The sequence below is a fragment of the Denticeps clupeoides genome, chromosome 14 (genome assembly GCF_900700375.1).
Source record: "Denticeps clupeoides chromosome 14, fDenClu1.1, whole genome shotgun sequence".
Classification (NCBI taxonomy): Eukaryota; Metazoa; Chordata; class Actinopteri; order Clupeiformes; family Denticipitidae; genus Denticeps; species Denticeps clupeoides.
Genome location: NC_041720.1, coordinates 978,210 through 1,000,136, shown reverse-complemented (window position 1 = coordinate 1,000,136; position 21,927 = coordinate 978,210). Strand labels below are relative to the sequence as shown.

Genomic DNA, 21,927 nt, shown 5'->3' with positions numbered 1-21,927 from the left:
GGTTGCCAGCTGCAGTTTCCCCAGCAGCCGCGTTACGCAACCTCGCCGCTCCGGTCCCGGCAGTGCCGAGCGTCGGCTGTGCCGCAACAGTTGCTTTGACGGGCGGCCCCTCCCTCGCACCGCCGCCACGCAGCATCACTACCCGCCGCCGCCGCGTCTACGTACCGGTGCGCTTCCATCTTTGAAGACAGGGAGCATCTTTCGCTCAGGATGAAGGCCGGCACCGCGCAGCGCGTGCCAGAGTGCAGCTGCATGGCTCCGGATTAGTCCTCCCCACCGCCGTCCCCTCCTCCACCTCCACAACGCTGGCTGCTTCCGCCGAGGACGCGGTCCGCCTCGCCAAAAAAACGGATGGGAGGGGGGGGGGGGGGGGAGATCACGGTGCCGGACGACTCATTCCGCCTCGGCTCTCCGGGAACGCTTCATTATTTAAAACGAGCGGCCGCGGATCAATGGTGGCTTCACCATGCAACACACACACACACACACACACACACACACCTCCCCTGCCTCGCACTAGCGGAGGGTAACCTGGCAACAGGCGTTCGAGCGCTGCCAGTTGTTAGGAGGAAGATCACGTTCGGCGAAGATGAAATCACTGCACGGTGTTATTACCGCACCCCCCTTCTCCCGAGCCACGGAACGCCGATTCGACCAAATGGCAGAAAGACGTGGCGGCCTGACCTGCCGGGTCCGTCGCTGTCGTAAGAACAGCGCGCTCCACCAGCGATAGAGAAGAGTGATCGGTACGCCGAAAATATACAGTCACGGTGAAAATTCAACCAGAACGTCACCTGAAACGGAACAAACCCGTAACCAAACCCTGAACCCATGTAGTGGGTTGTCACTTGTGATACACAGCAGTGCAGCACACGGTGACACAATGAAATTTGTCCTCTGTATTTAACCATCACCCTTGGTGAGTAGTGGGCGGCCATGACAGGTGCCCGGGGAGCAGTGTGTGGGGACGGTACTTTGCTCAGTGGCACCTCAGTGGCACCTTGGCGGCTCAGGATTCGAACCGGCAACCTTCTGATTACGGGGCCGCTTCCTTAACCGCTAGACCCCCACTGCCCCTGTTGTCCCACCACAGCATTTTCCAGCAGATCATAACCCACTTTCACACTTTCCACGGATCCCTCTTTCTTATGGAACGTGTCTTCTGATCTGGATAAGACGGGGTTAAATAAACCACTGCCGGAATTAACCAAATCATTTTAACGTAGGTGGTGACTGTCACTTCCAGAAGAAACAAAAACAGACGCAGTCACCAGATTTCTCTAAAAGGGCGCGCACACACACACACACACACACACACACACACACGCTGCAGTTCAGGCCTGGCACCCACACCTCAGACCGGCTGGGTTGGTACCGACTGGCGCGTGGGAGCCAGTCTCCAAATGGCACGCGCCGGGACCGGTGGCCCCCAACACTGTGACGTTAGGGCCACTGCCACTAAAGTGAGGGTGACAATTACAAAAACATTTACGGTTTAAAACACACACAAGAACGCGAACGTGTTTACGTGTCGAGCTGAGGTCACCCGATCTCAAAGCTGGACTTTTTACTCGTATGCTTTTAATAAAACTGGTTTTAAAAAGCCAAGTTCTGCTGCGCTCAAACAACACACAAAAATCTGCTCATTTAGGCAGCAACTGCACAATTATAATGGAGGGAGAAAAATGAAATATGATATAATCTTTGCATTGGAACCAACTGAGTATTCATGTCAAGGTAGCACTTGTGATACAATAGGACACTAAAACTAATATGGCTGCCAAAACATCACGAAAAAGTAAATCAGAGCGACAAAGAACCCAGAATAGGAGTAAAATGAATTTTTTTTTTTAAATTAAATAAAATAAAATAAAAAAACATTTCCAGCAATTCAAGGGCCAAATTTTCCACTCTTCTGGGTTCAATTAAGCGACTCCCATCCAATCCACCGATCCACCGACTTCAAAGCCAGATGAGGACCAAGACCAAATTCACCACAAACACAGCAGTCCACCTTACTATATACAGCTGACCAGGCCAGTCACATCACAATACCGGGCAGAACGTGCGTGAAGAACGTCTTCCGGAACGTTCCATCACAGACAGAAGAAAACCGCCATCAGGGGCGTCGCTGGCGAATCCACAGACCTTCACATGGAGTACAGGGCCTTGAAAACGCCACAGAACAGTCGCACTGTGAGGACAAATACATAAATAAACGTCCTACTGAAGGATAAGTGACCCATGACCTTTTCCAAAGGGCCAATGACATTGCAGTAAATTTGTAAAGACACCGCAGTCTGGAAACCTACAGAATACCCTGTTATTGTCAGAGGATTAGTGCAATGGTGCTAATTCAGAACAGATCTTTGGCATTGAGCACATTTCTGGACACAAGAGCGATTCAAACTTGGAACACACGGAACGTGTAGAGAACGAAGCAAACCCTTCAAGTGCTAGAGGCAAGAGGAAGACTGAACGAACATATTTTAGCGCGATGGAGACGTAATTGTTTTTATTACACCCAACAAACGTGGAACAGGCCGTGTCAAGAGGACCTAGAAGCGTGGCGCAGCCGCCGAGCCCGGACCGGAATCTCTGCCCGGCGCTAATTTATACACAAGCCCCGGACAAAACGGCCCCAACGTCCCCAACGTCCCAGCTCCATCTGCTCCGCCAACAAACATATGGCACGGAGCTCCGGCACGCGGACGGCCTCGCCGGCTTCGGAGGAAGTCCCGCCGGGGACGCCGCCACAGCGCTCGAGCCAGGACCAGCGACGATCGTCCAGAAAGGGGCTTCAAAAGGATTTCCACAAAGCCCACCAGCAAACGCTGAGGAAACTATTCCATGTATTATTGTCTTGGATCATATTTCTCAATTAAAATCCAAATAAAAAAATAATAATAAAAAAAAAAAAAAAAAAAAAAAAAAAAATACAGATTTTTACTATTTTTTTTTTCTCCCCACTGTTCTGTCCTGCGACGCTAGAATGTTTGTTATGGACCAGGAGATGAAGCCTGACCCAGGATCAGTCGTAACAGGCTGCCCGGGTCACGGTGACGAGCAGCTCCGTCCGGACCACTTACAGCCAGACATGCGACCAGTTAGGAGACCCGCCCCGAGCCGCAGTTCATTAACGTCATTAGCAGACACGCTGCTCGGTACATACGCTTAATTAAGTCATCTCATGACGGTGGGTCAAATGGGGACAAAAACGGGACCAACTACTGGTTTCACGGCATAGAAAATCTCTACTTCACCCCACTCTTGGTTAAAACGAGCGCCGCAACTCAACCCGCCGGTTAACTCACACGTCAAGAGTCATCTCAGCAGTCGCTCCAGCACCTCCGGCCGAGGGAACTCAATCCAGCCCTTTAAATAAAGACAGGAGGAGGAGGAGGAGGAGGCCGCTTCCCTCGGTCCCGCCGCGTCCGAGAGGCGTCTGCTGAGCTGCTGCCGGCGGCACTGCGCGCCTCCGCCGCCGCCTGCCACCAGCACCACTCCTGGCGGGCTAAATTTGGCCGGCTCGGCGGCCCCCAAAAGAATGTAGCCCTCGCCCCAGAATAAACATGCTGACCGAACGGAGCCGTGAGCTCAGATCGGCCGGCTCTCGGCGGCCCCGCCTTCACCGGGGCAGCATGTGGACTAATAAGCGATATTACTAGCTGTTAATGATGCGGGCGTGGCCGTGGCTGCCATCATGGCAGCAATGAACATCCTGCATCCGTGTGATGTGTTAAACTCAAGCCTGGGTGGTGGTAGCCTGGTGGGTAACACACTCGCCTGTGAACCAGGAGACCCAGGTTCAAATCCCACCAACTACCATTGTGTCCCTGAGCAGGACACTCAACCCTGAGTGTCTCCAGGGGGGGGGACTGTCCCGGTCACCACTGATTGTAAGTCGCTCTGGATAAGGGCGTCTGGTAAATGGTGTCGTTCCGGTGTGGAGACGAGGGCCGGTGGATTCGCCAGATTTCCGGGACACGAGGGATGACCTGCAGTGTTCGCTCTCCTATCACAGACCCGATCATAGTAGTAGGTGGTAGAGCCTAGCGGGGTATGAACCAGAACCAGGAGACCCAGGGTCAAACCCACTTACTACCATAGTGTCCCTGGGCAGGACACTTTTTTTTTTGATTGTCACATGTGATACACAGCAGCACAGCACACGATGCACACGGTGAAATTTGTCCTCTGCATTTAACCACCACCCTGAGTGAGCAGTGGGCGCCGGGGAGCAGTGTGTGGGGACGGTGCTTTGCTCAGTGGCACCTCAGTGGTACCTTGGCGGATCGGGAATCAAACCAGCAACCTTCTGATTACGGGGCCGCTTCCTTAACCGCTAGGCCACCACTGCCCCTAAACTTAACCCTGAGTGTCTCCAGGGGGGACTGTCCCCGTCACTACTGACTGAAAGGCGCTCTGGATAAGGGCGTCTGGTAAATGCCGTAAATGTAATGATTTAATATTGTGGAGCGTCACAGCAGTCGCAGCCACAACTCGCAACTCCCATAAGTCGCAGCAGGTTCTGGCAGCGCGGCCATCTTGTTGCTACGACAGGCCTGGAACTGAAAATGCGCTGGGAGGAGCAGCTCGGCTGGTCTACAGTCAGACTGGAATCGAGAACAAGAGCCGGGCGGGGCTCGGCGATCCCTCGACAACATGTCTGCCGGCACAAAGTCAAACAGCTCCTGTGGTCGGGGCCTCAGAAGAAGAACGTGAGCGATTCTGACAAGCCTCATGGACAAATCTGCCCTTAAGGAGAACATCTCCATCCTCGCTTTTGGACGAACTGTTATTACACGAAAGCAGCTCCACACTGCGATACACATCACAGCGTTTCAGCTGATGAATTCAAGTCGAATTCGAAGTGGTTATAACATGGAAACGTTGCTGCTGGTGCGTAGCGCCGTATTAGTTACCGTACGATCAGAGGCGGAGCCTGCTGCCCCGCCCCCCCTGGCGTCGTCACTTCATCTATACGTGTGAAACTTGGGTTTTTAGAATTTCCGCCATTATTAAGTCACATTTGGGGCAGCGGGGGCCTAGCGGTTAAGGAAGCGGCCCCACTGAGGTGCCCTTGATGAAGGTCCCGTCCCCACACGCTGGTCACCGGGCGCCTGTCATGGCTGCCCACTGCTCAGCAAGGGCAACGGTTAAATGCAGAAGACACGTTTCACCGTGTGCTGTGTTGCGGTGTTTCTTTTTTCACACTTCATGCCCACAAATATCCCGGTCATGAGTGTAAATTTGAACAGTCGCGGTATTACACTGCATCTAGACCTCGGCTATCTATCGCCAATATTAAACATGACCGAGGTTTTAACCAAATATTAGAGTCCTTTTAAAACGGCTAATCGGCCCACTTGGTCCCATCAGTGTAGTTCATCGGCGTCTCGGTCCCTGCGGTTGGGCGTGGCGCTCTTTACAAAAGGAAGGAGAATAAAGTTCTCGGGCGTTCACAACAATCGCCGAATAGACGTTACGAGGCGAAATCCATCCGTTCGAACCACGGAGCAGCACAGATGGTTCAGATTAAAAGACTAAATATAGCACCGAGGGTAAAAAGGAGGAGGAGAAGAATACTTCTACGCTGAAGTGGACTACGATGAGCTTTTTTTAAACATTTCCGCATTCTGGAATTTAATTTTTTTTTAAACCCCAACTCTTCTAGTGCGGAGGACGGAAACGTGACACGCCGCCGAGCCGGAGACCAGCGGACCGGTTCACCCAGAGATACTGGTCTGTTTTCAGACATGACAGCATGAACCAGAAATCCAGCCCTCGGCCCAGAGCGCCCCACACACACACACACACACACACACAACACGGCATCACTCATACAAAACACACACCGAGCCTCTTCCAGGGACATTACAAACGACGTAAAGGTCGCGCTGCTTTGGAGACTATTGATCTATGAACAAGGCCGGGTTATTGACACCTGACCTTTTTGTTAATAGAAAGAACCTATTGACCAACGTCCATATCCTGCAAGCTCATGGCGGAGCAGAGAAACGGAATCACGCTCAGAACATCTAAATAACGTACAATATTATTTATTTCTTTAATTCAGTAGTTTTAACTGCGTCTTTCTTGCACAAAGTTTCAAAAAGGGGAGGAGCCTGCAGGCTTGACTGACAGCTCTCGAACATCCTACTTCCTCTGCCCGGATTATGGACGTCCATCTCGGCTCCTCCTGTCCTTTCAGCTCCTAATAACAGCCCCGGCATGCAGCCGGACCCTCCGCACCTTCATGCCAGATCTTCTCTCTGCCCGTAACCGGTGAGGAAGGCGGCTTCGCTCATCCGCTCCGTAATGGGGTCCACATGGAGTTGAAACCCAAGCGCCGTGGTACCGAACGTGGCAACCAGCCTACGACGAGTCCCACGCCGGCTCCAGCTCTTTCAGCCGGTGCGCCAACACCTCCGCAGCACATCCACGGTGTGGGCTTGTCTTTCGTTTCATTCCATTCAGACGTGAAGAAGGCCCCAGAGGACAAACCTCAGCTTCTCGCCACCCCGCTGCGCCCGGCGAAGCTCGGCTGCGTTCTTTCCACCCGCCTCAGAGACCCTGAAACCTGAACCGCTGCATGTATACGGAGGCTAGAGAGCTGGCCGCAAAATGTGACTTCCTATTAATTCATAAGGCGCTCCGGTCCACTGGGATCAGGGCATTTAAAGGAGGCGAGGCCAACTTACAGCATTTACCAGGCACCATTTACCAGATCAGTAGTGGTAGGGACAGTCCCCCCCTGGAGACACTCAGGGTTAAAATCCATGTTATCACACAGTTATCACCCCTGTAAGCACAGACAGTGTTAAATTCACCCTAGTTAGGCTGGTTAGGGTACCGGGCCACAAAATATACCACCATAACCAGTCGTACGATGCCACCGTCTGACCTGCTTCTGTCTGTTCTCTCCGAGATACTGAATCAAGCGTTCAGACCACCAACAGACCCCAGCGAAGAGACCAGCAGATAAATCCTGGTTCCTGACAACTGCTAAACGAGGACTCAGCATGAAACGAACCAGAGGGTCACCACAGCCGCCACCACCGTTACAACTACAGCTTCAGGGATCTTCAAATGGACCAGTAACACCATAACGGACACGTAATCTAGACCATGACACTGGACTAAAACCAACTCTGCCCTGTCCAGGACCTCCAAACATGGACAGATGCTCTATGCTGCACTGTGGACCTCTCCACCTCTACAACTGTAGGACTTTTTCTCTTCTTGGACAAATCACTGACACCACTTGCAGGCTCACTCTACCCTGGAAGGACGTCCCTCTCTGCATCACTCCTTCCCAACGTCTCTTCCCACCTTTTTAGTGAAGTTTTTCCTTGTAAAGGGTCACCTGTAGGGTCAGTCGAAGCCCATTGAGACGTACCGTGTGTGATTATGGACTAAATAAGAAGTAAACGTTGTTCTTGTAGTAGGTGGGGTTTGAACCTGGGACTTTGTCTTGTCCACTACGCTACCAAATAATAACAAAATAAAGTCGCTACGGGACAGTTCTGCATTTTTGAAGATTTTATGAGAACGCTGCCAACATTCTCAGGCTTTTCAGCCCAGAGTTCAGCACTGAACACGAACTGCGGCCAGCGGGGATAGAAGCGACGTGACCCCAAGTTGACCCCTCACACACGCCGTTAGGACACACGCAATGCTGCGTTCAAGTCTTTCGCTGGACAAACCTGGACATTGTTAGACACATGGACATTCTTTTTTTTTTTTTTTTATGTAAACAAGCGTTTGCACATCTTTAAGATGAGGACGTCAAAGTGTTTGTGTTCTTCCAGAACATACTTCTCACACGAGGTACAGTGGTCTCTCTTCTACCAACAGCTGATGTTTAACTCTCGCGGTAAACTCATAGCCGGTATTTTCCGCTTCTGACGGGACAGGCCTGAGACGGGGTTTTCATCCTGTTGACCCGTGCAACCATTAGTAATGAGATCCTGAACCCGGTTAACGCCGGACAGGAGGGTCTCCAGGAGACATTCCAGAGAGAGAGAGAGAGAGAGAGAGAGAGAGAGAGAGACGGGCGGGGGTCTGAGATGAAAGAAGAGAGAAGTTAGTATGCGGAGCACAAGTCGGCCCGACTCTGCAGTGCTGCGTCTTCAGTCCCGTCCCCTCAGCTCGTCTCTCTCACACACACATACAAAGACAGAAGACACTTGGGATTTGCGAAATAGCGTTCCAGGGGCTCCGGTTCCCTCATGAAAGGTCAAATACAAGCAGGTTAGATGAACCGCCCCGCCCTGACCTGGATACGTGTGTTTAGAATACACACTTTTAAAAAAAAAAATAAAATAAAGTGTCCCAGAAATAAGCCACCGTGGCTTTTGTTCAGCAGGGACGGGATGAAAGGTCCATTAACCCCAACAGGTGAAGGTCTGAAGGTCTCCAAACATCACCACAGCAGAAGGAAAGACGCGCTGTGTGTGTGTGTGTGTGTGTAAGACAGAACAGCTGAATTTAGCAGCGAGGACACTTGTGGTTTAACGGAACCCTCGTAAATGAAAATTTCACAGCAAGTCGACAGATTCGCGCTGGAGGTGCGAGCCTTCACTGGTCTCGCGATTCGATCACGATGAGAAATGAGTCGTGGAATCGCATCGCTTCGTTTTCAAATACGGTTTTCTTCCGTTTGTGGCCTCGGGCTGAGTGCGGACTGAATGACGACTGCTTCCTGCTCAAATTCGAAGCGCCAGCGCGGCCGCGCGTTCACATGAAGTCAAACGGATCGCTGCAGGCAACGTTTTCACGTATCGTATACGTTGGACGAAAACTTGCACAGGAATTATTGCGATAAACGATGATTGACGTATTAAAAATGGAACATTAATGCACGTGCACCCAAAACAACAATTAAATCATCCTTCCATTCGGAACTCGTTTTGAAACGTCGCATAACGACAAAAGTGCAGCGAGGGCCTTAAAACCAGAAGAGTGGCATCACTGTCCACGCTGTCCACGCTGTCCACGCTGTCCACACTGTCCAGCGGCTGCAGACTCGTTTACATTTACAGCATTTACCAGATGTCCTTATCCAGAGCGCCTTACAGTCAGTAGTTACAGGGACAGTCCCCCCCTGGAGACACTCAGGGTTAAGTGTCCTGCTCAGGGACATGATGGTAGTAAGTGGGGTGGTAGTAGCCTAGTGGGTACCACACTCGCCTATGAACCAGAAGACCCAGGTTCAAACCCCACTTACTACCATCGTGTCCCTGAGCAGGACACTTAACCCTGAGTGTCTCCAGGGGGGGACTGTCCCTGCAACTACTGATTGCAAGTCGCTCTAGATAAGGGCGTCTGTAAAAATGTACTTAGTAAGTGGGGTTCGAACCTGGGTCTTCTGGTTCATAGGCAAGTGTGTTTCCCACTAGGCTACTACCACCCTACAATCAGTATTTACAGGGACAGTCCCCCCCTGGAGACACTCAGGGTTAAGTGTCCTGCTCGGGGACACGATGGTAGTAAGTGGGGTTCGAACCCGGGTGCTCGGGCGAGCGTGTTACTAGCTACTAGCACCCCAGCACTACCGCACAGCAGCTATGCTGCTCCGGGGGGGGACGCCTCTGCATAAACTATTAAATACAGGCCGTTTCCCCGTTCCACACAGTTCCAGGAGGACATGGAAGCTCGTGCAGAAGGAGACAGAGCTGCTGTGTTGTAACTCCCGACGGAGGACGGTGGCAGGGGACAGCTGTTACTGCCGGGACAGATGGGCCGACACTGGGCCACCTGTTCCAAAGAAGCACCCACCCCCACCGAGGGGAGTCACTAACGGAGGGGCAGGAGGGAAAAGTAGAGCCATGGAGGAGTTGTGCTGGGCCACAAAATGTGTTCCTCAGACCTGTGCTGAACGAGGGGTCCACCAGCCACCCCCACCCAACAGACATCTGCTACCAAATGGCCAGCAGCCTGGACACACACACACACACACACACAGGATAATGCACAGAATAAATCTGAAGAGGGGAAAAATAAAATTGGTTTGACTGGTGGATGTTAACACACTCCTCCCCCCCACTCATTAGCATGAATTATTATCACCCCCAAAATGGTGAGGGTGTGAATTTAAAACCACTAAAATCGAAACTTTGCGACCTGCACGGGCTTTACTTTTTACGACGAGTCACTTCCATCTACGAATTCGTTTGAAAATGCCGCTTGTAAGATCATCCCCCCTCAGGACAGGGGTGGCCACCCCCAATCCTCCCCTAAACCCTCAAAACCCGGACCTCTCAGCGAGACGGTTTACATTTAGGTGCATTCCTATTGGACAAATCACGACTTCGAGCTCAAGTTAAATCCAGCTTGGAGATTAGAACATCGTCCAACACGGACACGTTTGACACCACGTCAAAGCACGTGTCTTCCCAATGTTTTACGGGGTGCAAAATGTCACGGAGACAAAATGTCACAATGTCGAGCTCTTCAGTCCCACGTCATACAGGCACGCTGGGAAGTTCCATTTTTTACGCTTGGTTCACAAACCTTTCCCAAATTCTCGCCAAAAATAAACTAGCTCGTCTTCCTTTGCGCGATTTTGTGCAATTTAATTTAAATGCGCTGCAGACATTTGAAACGCTGTTGCCTCTCGCAATGTAAACGTTTCACCAATTTCAATGAAATTCAAGGCAAATTATCATCGTAACCCAGACATTGAAAGTTCAGTTTATACATGTTCTATTCCATAGTACATCAGGCTTAATTAATATATTCATACGATGAATGCCGTTGTAAGTACCGGCCATCGTACGTTAAACTTTAGACCAGCAACATTGTACTCCCGCGCATCGCACAGTCTTAGTCACTTTAGTTTCATATATTTTTATTGCAAACATTATTTTATTGAAGTGTTGCACGCTCAGTTCTGACCACTAGATATGGGGATATTTATTTATTTATTTTTAAGATAAGAGTCCAAATCTGGAGGAGGATTTTTTATTTTTTTTTGTAGCCCAGTGACCCCAGGGGCAAATCTCTACAGGGTGGGCCATTTACATGGATCCACCTTAATAAAATGGGAATGGTTGGTGATATTAACGTCCTGTTTGTGGCACATTAGTATATGTGAGGGGGCAAACTTTTCAAGATGGGTGGTGACCATAGTGGCCATTTTGAAGTCGGCCATCTTGGATCCAACTTTTTGTTTTTTTCAATAGGAAGACGGTCATGTGACACTTCAAATTTATTGGTAATTTCACAAGAAAAACAGTGCTGTGCTTGGTTTTAACGTAACTTTATTCATGAGTTATTTAGAGGTTTCTGACCACTTATAAAATGTGTTCAATGTCACCAACCATTCCCATTTTATTAAGGTGCATCCATGTAAACGGTCCACCCTGTATAACAAACCAAACAGAATCACCAGCAACAGGAAGGCGCCGAGTCGACCAACCGCTACACAGACGGCCGCCGCCATGTTGGTTTGGGGGGAGTGGGAGACGCTGGTCAGCAGAAAAGTACATTACATTTGTCGGGGGTGAAGGGACCGAGCCCCCTGCCACATGCGGCTGTGACAGCTGCATGGGGACTGGAGCCTAGGTCAGCTGCTGGACCGTCCCGGCCACCTGGCAAACAAAAACCTCGCACGTCTCCACATGAGGACACTTTAGAGTAAAGTTTAAAAAAAAAAAAAAAAAAAAAAAAAAAAGTCCACACAGGAGCGTTATCTGAACTGGCGCGCTAACTCCCCGCTCTCCTGGTTTGGCGTCTAGCTCTCCTCCGCGGCCAGTTAAACGCGCCATTGTTCTCCGGCCGCCGTCTTTTCATTAGAAATGTGCAGCGTGGAGATGATTTCTAGAGATGTAGCAACTCCGTAACCAGTTCTTAAAAAACTAGATGTCCTGGGTCCCCTGAAGTGTCGTCTCTGTGTTGAAGCGAGGCCTGATATGAAGGTCACATCTACAAAAGGACAGTCCCACTTAACCCTCAGAGATTATAGAACTTTGGAAATGGGACTGGACTCTGTAAGACTGTGTAGAGCGCGGTAACTTTTTCCTCCCACAGAACACTCAGAGAGGGTTAAACACAAGGACTAATTCACTCGGAGCTGAACAGGCTGTGAGGGGTATTCGGTAAAACCGGCCGTTCAGGTCTCCGGCAGCATAATGCGTCCAACAGCAACAAAACCACAAAGCTCCGCCCCTTTTTCACCAACACTTGGCCCGGAATGGCCACAAAGGCAACATTCTCTTTCAGGGAGGATCCGGGGGGGCACTGTTGTCAAGAGATTCACTTTCGGGGTCCCCCGCCATTGTTGGCCAGACAAAAGGGGGACATGTTTGTTGAGAGTCGCTCTTGATGTGGGGGCGAGGCGTGGGCGGGGTCCCCTCTCACTTTACTTCACATTCCTCCGCGGCTTTAAACAAGCACCCATCTTTGCGTCTCCAAATCAGCACGTTGCCAAGGCAACACTTCCCACAGCAAGGACGTATACGGAACCGAACCGTGCATGCAAAGCTGGAGTAAAGGGAAGCGGGGAACTCGCTGTCGGCGTGACCGTGAGGGCATGGACGGGGTAATTATCTCCATCCCAACACCCACACACAGCCCCAGGGCGCCTTGCGGCGGAAGACCGGGACCGCCGCTACGGCTACGAAGGCTATGGTCCTTCACAGTGGAGGGAAAGGAGGGAGGTGGAGGACGAGAAAAGGGTGAATTCGCCACGTCCCTGTGCTCCTTCTGGCGTTCCTCCTAAACACACACACACACACACACACACACACACACACACACACACACACACACCTCCCATTGTCTTACACAAGCTCACGTGGGTTATTCTCACCGGCGGAGCCCGTTCTGCAGTTCTACAGGCGCCGGAGGAGACGTGTCAACCACACCGGCGTCCCGTTCCTTACGACGTCTGACCCCGGCCCGGGCTGCCAGGGCTCTGATCCTCAGCATGAGCCCACCTGAGTACGCGGCCGTAATCCCAGCCGTACCCGGGCTGAGAGCGGGCAGCGCTAATCTCGGCCGTCCAGATGCCGCCGGGCGCGCACACAGCTGCCTAATCCCGGATGTGCAGACGCCAGAGCACATCTGGACCTCGGGGACTCACAAGAAGCTCGTCCAGAAGAGCTTACAGAACGCCGTACATCCAGCACAGCCATTCTGAGTCAGAAAGTCACGGTGCACACAGTGAAACGTGTCCTCTGTATTTAACCATCACCCTGAGTGAGCAGTGGGCGGCCATGACAGGCGCCCGGGGAGCAGTGTGTGGGGACGGTGCTTTGCTCAGTGGCACCTTGGCGGATCGGGATTCGAACCGGCAACCTTCTGATTACGGGGCCGCTTCCTTAACCGCTAGGCCACCACTGACCCAATTCCCCCCCCCCTTAAAAGGTTCTACTTGGTGTCAGAAAAAGAACTGCAATAAATCTGGGGGACGTACGCTGGGGGGAGGGACGTAGCAGCTGATGAAAAGCACATGGGGGACGGAGACAGGAGAGACGAGTGGGGAGGGAGTACAAGGGGTTGTCCTCCCTGACTCGTCCCGACCGCCGATCGGTAAACGGGCATAGACACCAGTAACGCAATAAAAATTAACCACACTGAACAAATACGATAAAATTAATAAAATACTACTAAAGAAATGAAGAACAGACTAAATAGCTTAACACTTAATGATTTATTATTCAAACAGTAAAACAAAATTAAGGTCCCATATTCCAGCGTTTCGTCACGTAATAAAGAGAAATTGCACTGTGACGTAGCTTCATATTAATTGACATGAAAAACATGAGGTCACGGATTCACACTTCGACCCTCTGACCTCACATGCCTTCCGACCTACGTGGCCGATAAGGTCGACGAAGGCTGCCAGCCGTAACGCTGATCGATGCCGCGGAGACACGCCGGCTCTGTCTCGGAGCAGAACAAGGGGGCATAACTCATCCATCACCAGGAGTCCCACTCAACTGGACGAGACAGACTTGGAGAAACCGAGCTGGTAGGAGGTCTTTAAACAAATAAAAAAAAATTAAAAAAAGAAGCGATAAAGAAGAACGTTTCCCTCAGCGCTGCAAAGCATTTCTGCATGGTCAATTCCACCATTTCAATTCCATGGCCACCATGAACACTTTTAAAATCTTCATCCAGTCCAACATCTGTTAAAAACAGAAATAGTAGAAGAAAAGCAGTCCTGGACCTCAGTGGGAAAACCTTATCTACAGGAACGAAAGATGAGACTCCACCAGACTGCCTGGAAGATGTGAACGTTTTCAACCTATTTCCATTCCTCAAGCAGTCAGTCACTCTCGAGAACTTCTCACCAGCCCACACAGAGCAGACACCACAGGTGCCGCTCTCTGCTCCTACAACCTCAACGTTCCTCCTCCGAGCACCTGGCACCACATCCGCAAGCAGGGTCCAGCCTGGCATTCTTCTACCTCCGAGGCTGGACCAAGCCACAGATGGCTGCTGCTGCTGCTGCTGGGTTCATCTGGGTTCATCAGACGCACAAAACCTCAACGTTTCTAAACCAAGTCAAATCGGACAAAAAGTATTAACTGACGACCTGACCCTTCCAGTAGAAGCGCTGTAATTTACAGCATTTTTACATTCGTCGACTGTAAAATTACAGAAACGCGGCCAAATCCATATTAGGAGCCGGTGCAACAGGAACAAGACACCGTGTAAACGTCACCACGCCTCATCAGGAAACTGCATTTTACCGTTGGTTTTATTCCCAGAGATATATATTTTTTTTAATTACATTGAGCGTCCATTCCAGTAAACGGCATTCTAAAAAAAAAAAAAAAAAAAAAGTTCCGAAGCCGGAGGGGATGAAGAGTCGCACAAAATTAACACGTCTCTCGCAGTTCACCGGTGGCGGGGAGAGATCAAAAATAAACGGTAATGGATCACCGAGCCGGGACGTGGCATCCACGCGGCAGCAGCAAAATACCGTAAAGCACAAATCTCCCCCCTCCCGGCGGAAAAAAAAATAAAAAAATGAATCCGTCGCGGATTACGTATTATATAACACCTCCGCCCGTACAGCGCGAATCAGCAGTAACCCACTCGGCGGCCATTATTCTACTCGTCCGGCGACGGGGCTCACAAGACGAAAGGTCAGTAGAGGTCACGCACGACCGCCACGTTTCCCGGGAACGCCTGCGCCAAACATGAAGCAACTTAATAAAATCAGGCAAAGCCACAACACGGGTCCAAAAAAAAAAAAGAATTCTAATTTTCCGAATTTATAACAATTTTCCCGTTGTATGAAAAGTACTACGACATTTTAAACACGAAGCATCGATCTGCAAATCTGTAAAACGTATTTCCATATAAAAACAGGCGCACTTTACCCTGCGGGACACCAAAATCAAGAAACGGAATCAGCGACGAGTACTAACGGCGGTTTGAGTACTAATGTCTGAAAGTTGGACGTGCTCCGGCTACAGGAAACGGTGCATTATGGGAGCAGTTTTCGGACGATCGCTTTAACGGCCAACGACACAAAACTCAAATACGACAATCTTACACAACCCAAATATTTTTGATGCCTTATGGTTCAAAACAATCGTATTATTTTTATTATGACAGTGCTATTTTACATCTACGTTTATTGTCTACGTCACACCACTGCTGCGTGAGAAGAACCTCCATTGCTGTACCCACGTATTGGTGTCATGTGATGTGACAAACGCAATTGGTCCTTCTCAGGCCTGAAGCATGGACAGCAAGACCTCAGGCGGACACCATTTTCTACTGGACATGGGGTCAAAGCGCTGACCCCGAACTATCTACACGTGTCCCAAGATTCCTGACCTGGTTATTAACCCGTGGCTCTAACCACTGAAGGGCTGATGCGAATCCCGATCCGCCAAGGTGCCACTGAGCCTCCAAGACCATGTCTGGAGAAACACGTACCTGGACAGAAGGAACCTGTATCTACATGAAACCAGATCCGGGCCTCCAAGACCAGGTCTGGAGAAACACGGACATGGACACAAGGAACCATTAACTAAATGAAACCAGGTACCAGATCCGGACCTCCAAGACCAGGTCTGGAGAAACACGGACATGGACACAAGGAACCATTAACTACATGAAACCAAGTACCAGATCCGGACCTCCAAGACCAGGTCTGGAGAAACACGGACATGGACACAAGGAACCATTAACTACATGAAACCAGGTACCAGATCCAGGCCTCCAAGACCATGTCTGGAGAAACACGGACATGGACACAAGGAACCATTAACTACATGAAACCAGGTACCAGATCCGGACCTCCAAGACCAGGTCTGGAGAAACACGGACATGGACACAAGGAACCTGTAACTACATGAAACCAAGTACCAGATCCGGACCTCCAAGACCAGGTCTGGAGAAACACGGACATGGACACAAGGAACCATTAACTACATGAAACCAGGTACCAGATCCGGACCTCCAAGACCAGGTCTGGAGAAACACGGACATGGACACAAGGAACCATTAACTACATGAAACCAAGTACCAGATCCGGACCTCCAAGACCAGGTCTGGAGAAACACGGACATGGACACAAGGAACCATTAACTACATGAAACCAGGTACCAGATCCAGGCCTCCAAGACCATGTCTGGAGAAACACGGACATGGACACAAGGAACCATTAACTACATGAAACCAGGTACCAGATCCGGACCTCCAAGACCAGGTCTGGAGAAACACGGACATGGACACAAGGAACCTGTAACTACATGAAACCAAGTACCAGATCCGGACCTCCAAGACCAGGTCTGGAGAAACACGGACATGGACACAAGGAACCATTAACTACATGAAACCAGGTACCAGATCCGGACCTCCAAGACCAGGTCTGGAGAAACACGGACATGGACACAAGGAACCTGTAACTACATGAAACCAAGTACCAGATCCGGACCTCCAAGACCAGGTCTGGAGAAACACGGACATGGACACAAGGAACCATTAACTACATGAAACCAAGTACCAGATCCGGACCTCCAAGACCAGGTCTGGAGAAACACGGACCTGGACAGAAGGAACCGGGTACCAGCTCCGGAACAGATGAAGTTCTGCAGCAGGACGGGATTTATTCAGAATAAATAAAACGCAGCGGACAGACCATCAGCACACGATCCGCCATCGAATTACATAACTCGAGCGTGGACGCGCGCACAGGCGACACGGCGACACGGGGTCCAACTCGGCTGTAAAGTTGTCGGGTCCGGGTTTATATTCACGTCACGTTTTTTTACGTCGTTTTGTCTCTCCGCGTCGCTGATGCAGGAGACGCCGCGACGGACGCGACTCACCTCATGGCGGCGAACTTGATGCTCCGGGGAAACGGGAGTAGAATTAAAAAAGGGGGGAAAAAAAGGCGCCTTCTCGTCGTGAAGGACACGACGCCGCGACTCAGTCCGCCGCCGCGGGCCGTTTCACCTCAGGCTGCGGCCGAACGAGCGGGGCATCGCGGCGTGGGAGAGGTTCAGGGACGCCGCGGTCGGTGTGAAGAGCGCGGACTGACGCGCCTCGCCGCCGCGTGGGGCACGTACGCGACGTAAAAAGCGCCGGCCGGGAAAACCACGCCCCCTTTCACCTTCTTCTGGCGAACGGGAGACGCGACGGCGCAGCGCCACGCCGTGGCCGTTTGAAGAGTTACTTTTTATAGCCTGTATTTTTAATCAAATGGTCAGATTATTATTAGTAGTAATTTATTATAGTTTTTTTCTCCTTTCTACTGTGGGATAGTCTTCGCATGTAAAGTGTAGGTCAAGTGTAGGGCCTGTCAAAGCCCAATGAGACACACTGTATGTCATTATATCAGAATCAGAATCAGAGTCGTATTTATTGGCCAAGTGCAAGCACATACAAGGAATTTGATTTACATTTACATTTACGGCATTTGGCAGATGCCCTTATCCAGAGCGACTTACAACGTGCCATCGATGAAGATATCAATTCCGGTTCACTAGGACCCCAACTATGAATAAATCTATTTTATTCAGTCTGTTGTAGATTCTGTACACAAGTTAGACAACAAGAAAATTACAAGTTCATCTAAATCTTCTCTAAAGAGGAAGGTCTTGAGCTGCCGTGTGAAGGTGCTCAGTGACTGAGCTGGAAGTTCATTCCACCACCGAGGGGCCAAGACGGAGAAGAGTCTAGATGAGCGTCTTCCTTTTACCTTCAGAGATGGAGGGACCAGGCGAGCAGTACCGGAGGCTCGGAGTATAAGGAATTTGATTCCGGTAGATGGGCTAAATAAGAAATAAATGTTGTTGTTGTTGTTGTTGTTGTATTTCAGACATAAGAGGCAAATTGAACATAATGGGCACAATAAACATAGTGGAACATCACCAAGCTAACCTGTCTCAAGGGTGATTTGGACAAATTAAATGTTGATGTTCCACTTTAAACCACACAACAGCGGAAAAATGATGTTTAACAAGGTCAATCTTTATAAATTATTTCATTCAATATGCAAATTTACATTTACGGCATTTACCAGACGCCCTTAGCCAGAGCGACTTACATTCAGTAGTTACAGGGACAGTCCCCCCCTGGAGACACTCAGGGTTAAGTGTCTTGCTCAGGGACAAAATGGTAGTAAGTGGGGTTTGGTTCATAGGCGAGTGTGTTACCCAAATTATGTCATGATAATATATTAAATATACACCCAGATACTGTGAAGTGAGGTGATTGTGAAACACTGCAGCACAGCACACCGTGACACAATGAAACTATCACCCTTAGTGAGCAGTGGGGAGCAGTGTGTGGGGACAGTACATTTACATTTACATTTACAGCATTTATCAGACGCCCTTATCCAGAGCGACTTACAATCAGTATTACAGGGACAGTCTCCCTGGAGCAACTTAGGGTTAAGTGTCTTGCTCAGGGACACAATGGTAGTAAGTGGGATTCGAACCCGGGTCTTCTGGTTCATAGGCGAGTGTGTTACCCACTAGGCTACTACCACCCAGTACTTTACTCAATGGGACCTTGGCGGCTCAGGATTTGAACCGGCAATCTTTTGATTACGAGGGACACTTCCTTAACCGTTAGGCCACCACTGCCCTTAGTAATCTCACTGGTCTACCTCTAAAAATAATACAAAATGCAGCAGCACGACTGATCTTCAACCTTCCCAAGTTCTCCACACCACCCCTCTGCTACGTTCCCTCCACCGGCTCCCAGTAGCTGCAGGCATCAGGTTCTAAATACTGATGCTGGCCTACAAAGCCAAACATGGAGTAGCCCCATCCTACCTCACAGCCCTTATTACACCTCACACTGCACCTCGTATACTCCGAGCCTCCAGTACTGCTCGCCTGGTCCCTCCATCTCTGAAGGTACGAGGAAGACGCTCATCTAGACTCTTCTCCGTCTTGGCCCCTCGGTGGTGGAATGAACTTCCAGCTCAGTCACTGAGCACCTTCACACGGCAGCTCAAGACCTTCCTCTTTAGAGAAGATTTAGATGAACTTGTAACCTTCTTCTCGTCTGACTTCTGTATAGAAACTAGAACAGAGTGAATAAAAGATTGTATTGTGAACCAGAATTGATCATTTAATCGATGTTAACATGGAAGCACGTTGTAGGTTACTCTGGATAAGGGCGTCTGCCAAATGTCTTAAATGTAAAAGTAAATATTCCGTTTTGTAAACCTGCCCACTCTGTTATACTCAAGTCTCACAGAAACAAACGTCAATGAAGTCATGTTGCCAGATCTTGTAATGAACACAGTTTGCCAGAAATTTACATTTACAACATTTATCAGACACCCTTAACCAGAGCGACTTACAATCAGTAGTTACAGGGACAGTCCCCCCCTGGAGACACTCAGGGTTAAGTGTCTTGCTCAGGGACACGATGGTAGTAAGTGGGATTTGAACCTTACCTACTAGGCCACTACCACCCTATCGAGAGATCGCCGTTCACTGTTCCTTTCAAGCGTGTCAATAATATTTTTTTTAAAAGAGCGAAAAAATGATCGGTGTGATTTCATTTTCAATACATGTAACCGAGAATTCCAGACAACTCGATTCAAATCATCGCACCTGGCAACATAACAAGCGTACCGCCTACGTGCCTCAATTTACGTACCATGACGCACGAGTATTGCGAATTGTGATTGGCTCCTCCCGGAACCGTCCAATCAGCATGCGGCTTCTTGGACCCCCCCCCCCCTTTTTTTACCCACCTGGTTCTTTGCTGATGTGGTGTTAGCGTTACGACCGAAAGAACGACGGAAAAAACGGATTGATTTGTATTTTTTTTTTACTTGGGTTTTTTTTTTTTTGCAGACATGCCGTACTATCAAACGTGGGAAGAGTTCGCCAGAGCGGCAGAGAAACTTTATTTGACGGATCCAATGAAGGTAAAAACAGAAATAAAACCAGCAGCCGCCCAGCGAGCTGGTTCACTAACGCGCGTTTATTAGTCGTTTATTGGCGCCCGTTCCAAACATTAAAAATGTTTTATTTCAGGTGCGGGTGGTCCTGAAGTACCGACACTGCGACGGGAACCTCTGCATGAAAGTAACGGACGACGCCGTGGTGAGAACCTGACCCGCAGCGTTTTTACTGTTCCGTCCTGGTCCGATCTTCACGTGTCTTCTTCTGTTCCAGTGCCTGCAGTACAAGACCGACCAGGCCCAGGACGTGAAGAAGATCGACAAGCTTCACGGGAAGCTGATGAGGCTCATGGTGTCCAAGGAGTCCCACAGCGGCGCGATGGAAACGGACTGATGCTTTCGGCTTTTTTCGTGTTACGGACCGGAGCCGCCGGTCTGCAGACCCAGACTGGTTCTGTGAGGAGGACGGAGGTGGAAGCCCACCAGGCGTTGGGAGGGTGGATGAATATGTCGGTACAAGCAGGTGGACTGGACCTTCGCTGTATACGTCCGCCGCGACCTCGGCGCTCCTGCCGACGTGTGGTTAGGGTTCATCTGCGACCGTGTTGCTTTTCATTATTTGTCATGTGTTTGTTTCTCCACCCACACTTATATGAATTAAACTGACTCTTGGTGACCTGTAGGGTTAACCCTGGAAAAAGAGTAGGATGTGTGTGTTCTTTATACTCATTAAACGGTGGCTGATAACCCCCACAGACTCGCTCGCCGTCATATATCGAAAACTGGCAGCTTTTCGTGGTGATAAATGGCTGTTTTTTCCATTTTGGCTGAATCGCTGGTCGCTTTCCACAGGAGGTGTTTTAATTGTAAAGTCCGGAGTTGATCAAAACTACTGGTGCGTTTTATCATGTTATAGTTTTACTGGCTGGCCTGGTCGTTTTAAAATTTGTATTTCGATGTCACCTCCGGGCCTCCGTACGTTGGACCTGTATGCGTTTTTTTTTTTTTTTTTTTTTTTTTTTTTTTTTTTTTTTTTTTTTATAAAGGATAAAAATATCGTTCGAAAAATTATATTTCGAGGTCGCCTCCGTACGTTGGACTTGTACTCGTTTTAAGAGATTAAAAATGTCTTTTTAAAATTATATTTCGATGGCCGTTTCTTGTTGAGGCGGGACGAGATGTAGACGCGCGGTCAGCTTCTCGGTGTCGAATCTGCACCAAACTCATTCAAAAAGGGTTTTTATTATCATGGTTCCAGTTCATTATGCAAAGCGGGCACAACTTTTTAAAAATATTTCAGGCCTCCCCGATGTTATTTATTTAATACGCTTTTTTTTGTTGATTTCAAATGTGATTTGTAATATTGTATTCGTTCTTTTTCACATCCACTCCACAATTACATTTTGTTTTGGTGAGAAAAACACATTTATAGTTTTAATTTAGAAGGATTAAAATTAATTTAGGAAATTAATTTCATAGGGTCCTATTTATCTGATATCAGAACTGTATTTTTCCCCCACGTTCTCTGGATGAATTGAGTCGTTTTGTCACCTCCGGGTCTCCGTACGTTCGACCTGTTC

General features: G+C 49.6%; 3 protein-coding genes across 10 annotated transcripts in view; 1 reads left to right on the top strand and 2 right to left on the bottom strand.

The window, feature by feature from the left end:
• enah (ENAH actin regulator) overlaps positions 1-17,527 on the bottom strand; it is a 59,716-nt gene extending 42,189 nt beyond the window's left edge. For 4 of the 7 annotated variants that reach the window (XM_029002046.1, XM_029002051.1, XM_029002052.1 and 1 more), the window contains exon 1: positions 166-269. In XM_029002046.1, the coding sequence (XP_028857879.1) occupies positions 166-254 (89 nt within the window). In that variant the 5' untranslated portion in view covers positions 255-269. Of the gene's footprint in view, positions 1-165; positions 270-3,314; positions 3,520-17,303 lie in introns of those variants that run through there. The other 3 variants (XM_029002049.1, XM_029002048.1, XM_029002047.1) reach the window with 3 other exon arrangements.
• The window catches only part of srp9 (signal recognition particle 9), a 38,205-nt gene extending 16,874 nt beyond the window's left edge, over positions 1-21,331 (top strand). Inside the window, exons 2-4 of one of the 2 annotated variants that reach the window (XM_029002074.1) lie at positions 20,298-20,371; positions 20,481-20,549; positions 20,622-21,331. In XM_029002074.1, coding sequence (XP_028857907.1) covers positions 20,300-20,371; positions 20,481-20,549; positions 20,622-20,741 — 261 coding nt within the window. In that variant the 5' untranslated portion in view covers positions 20,298-20,299 and the 3' untranslated portion in view covers positions 20,742-21,331. Of the gene's footprint in view, positions 1-20,210; positions 20,372-20,480; positions 20,550-20,621 lie in introns of those variants that run through there. The other variant, XM_029002073.1, reaches the window with a different exon arrangement.
• LOC114802910 (delta(14)-sterol reductase-like) overlaps positions 1-21,927 on the bottom strand; it is a 212,756-nt gene that overhangs the window by 54,887 nt on the left and 135,942 nt on the right. The gene's annotated exons all lie outside the window — the stretch shown is intronic.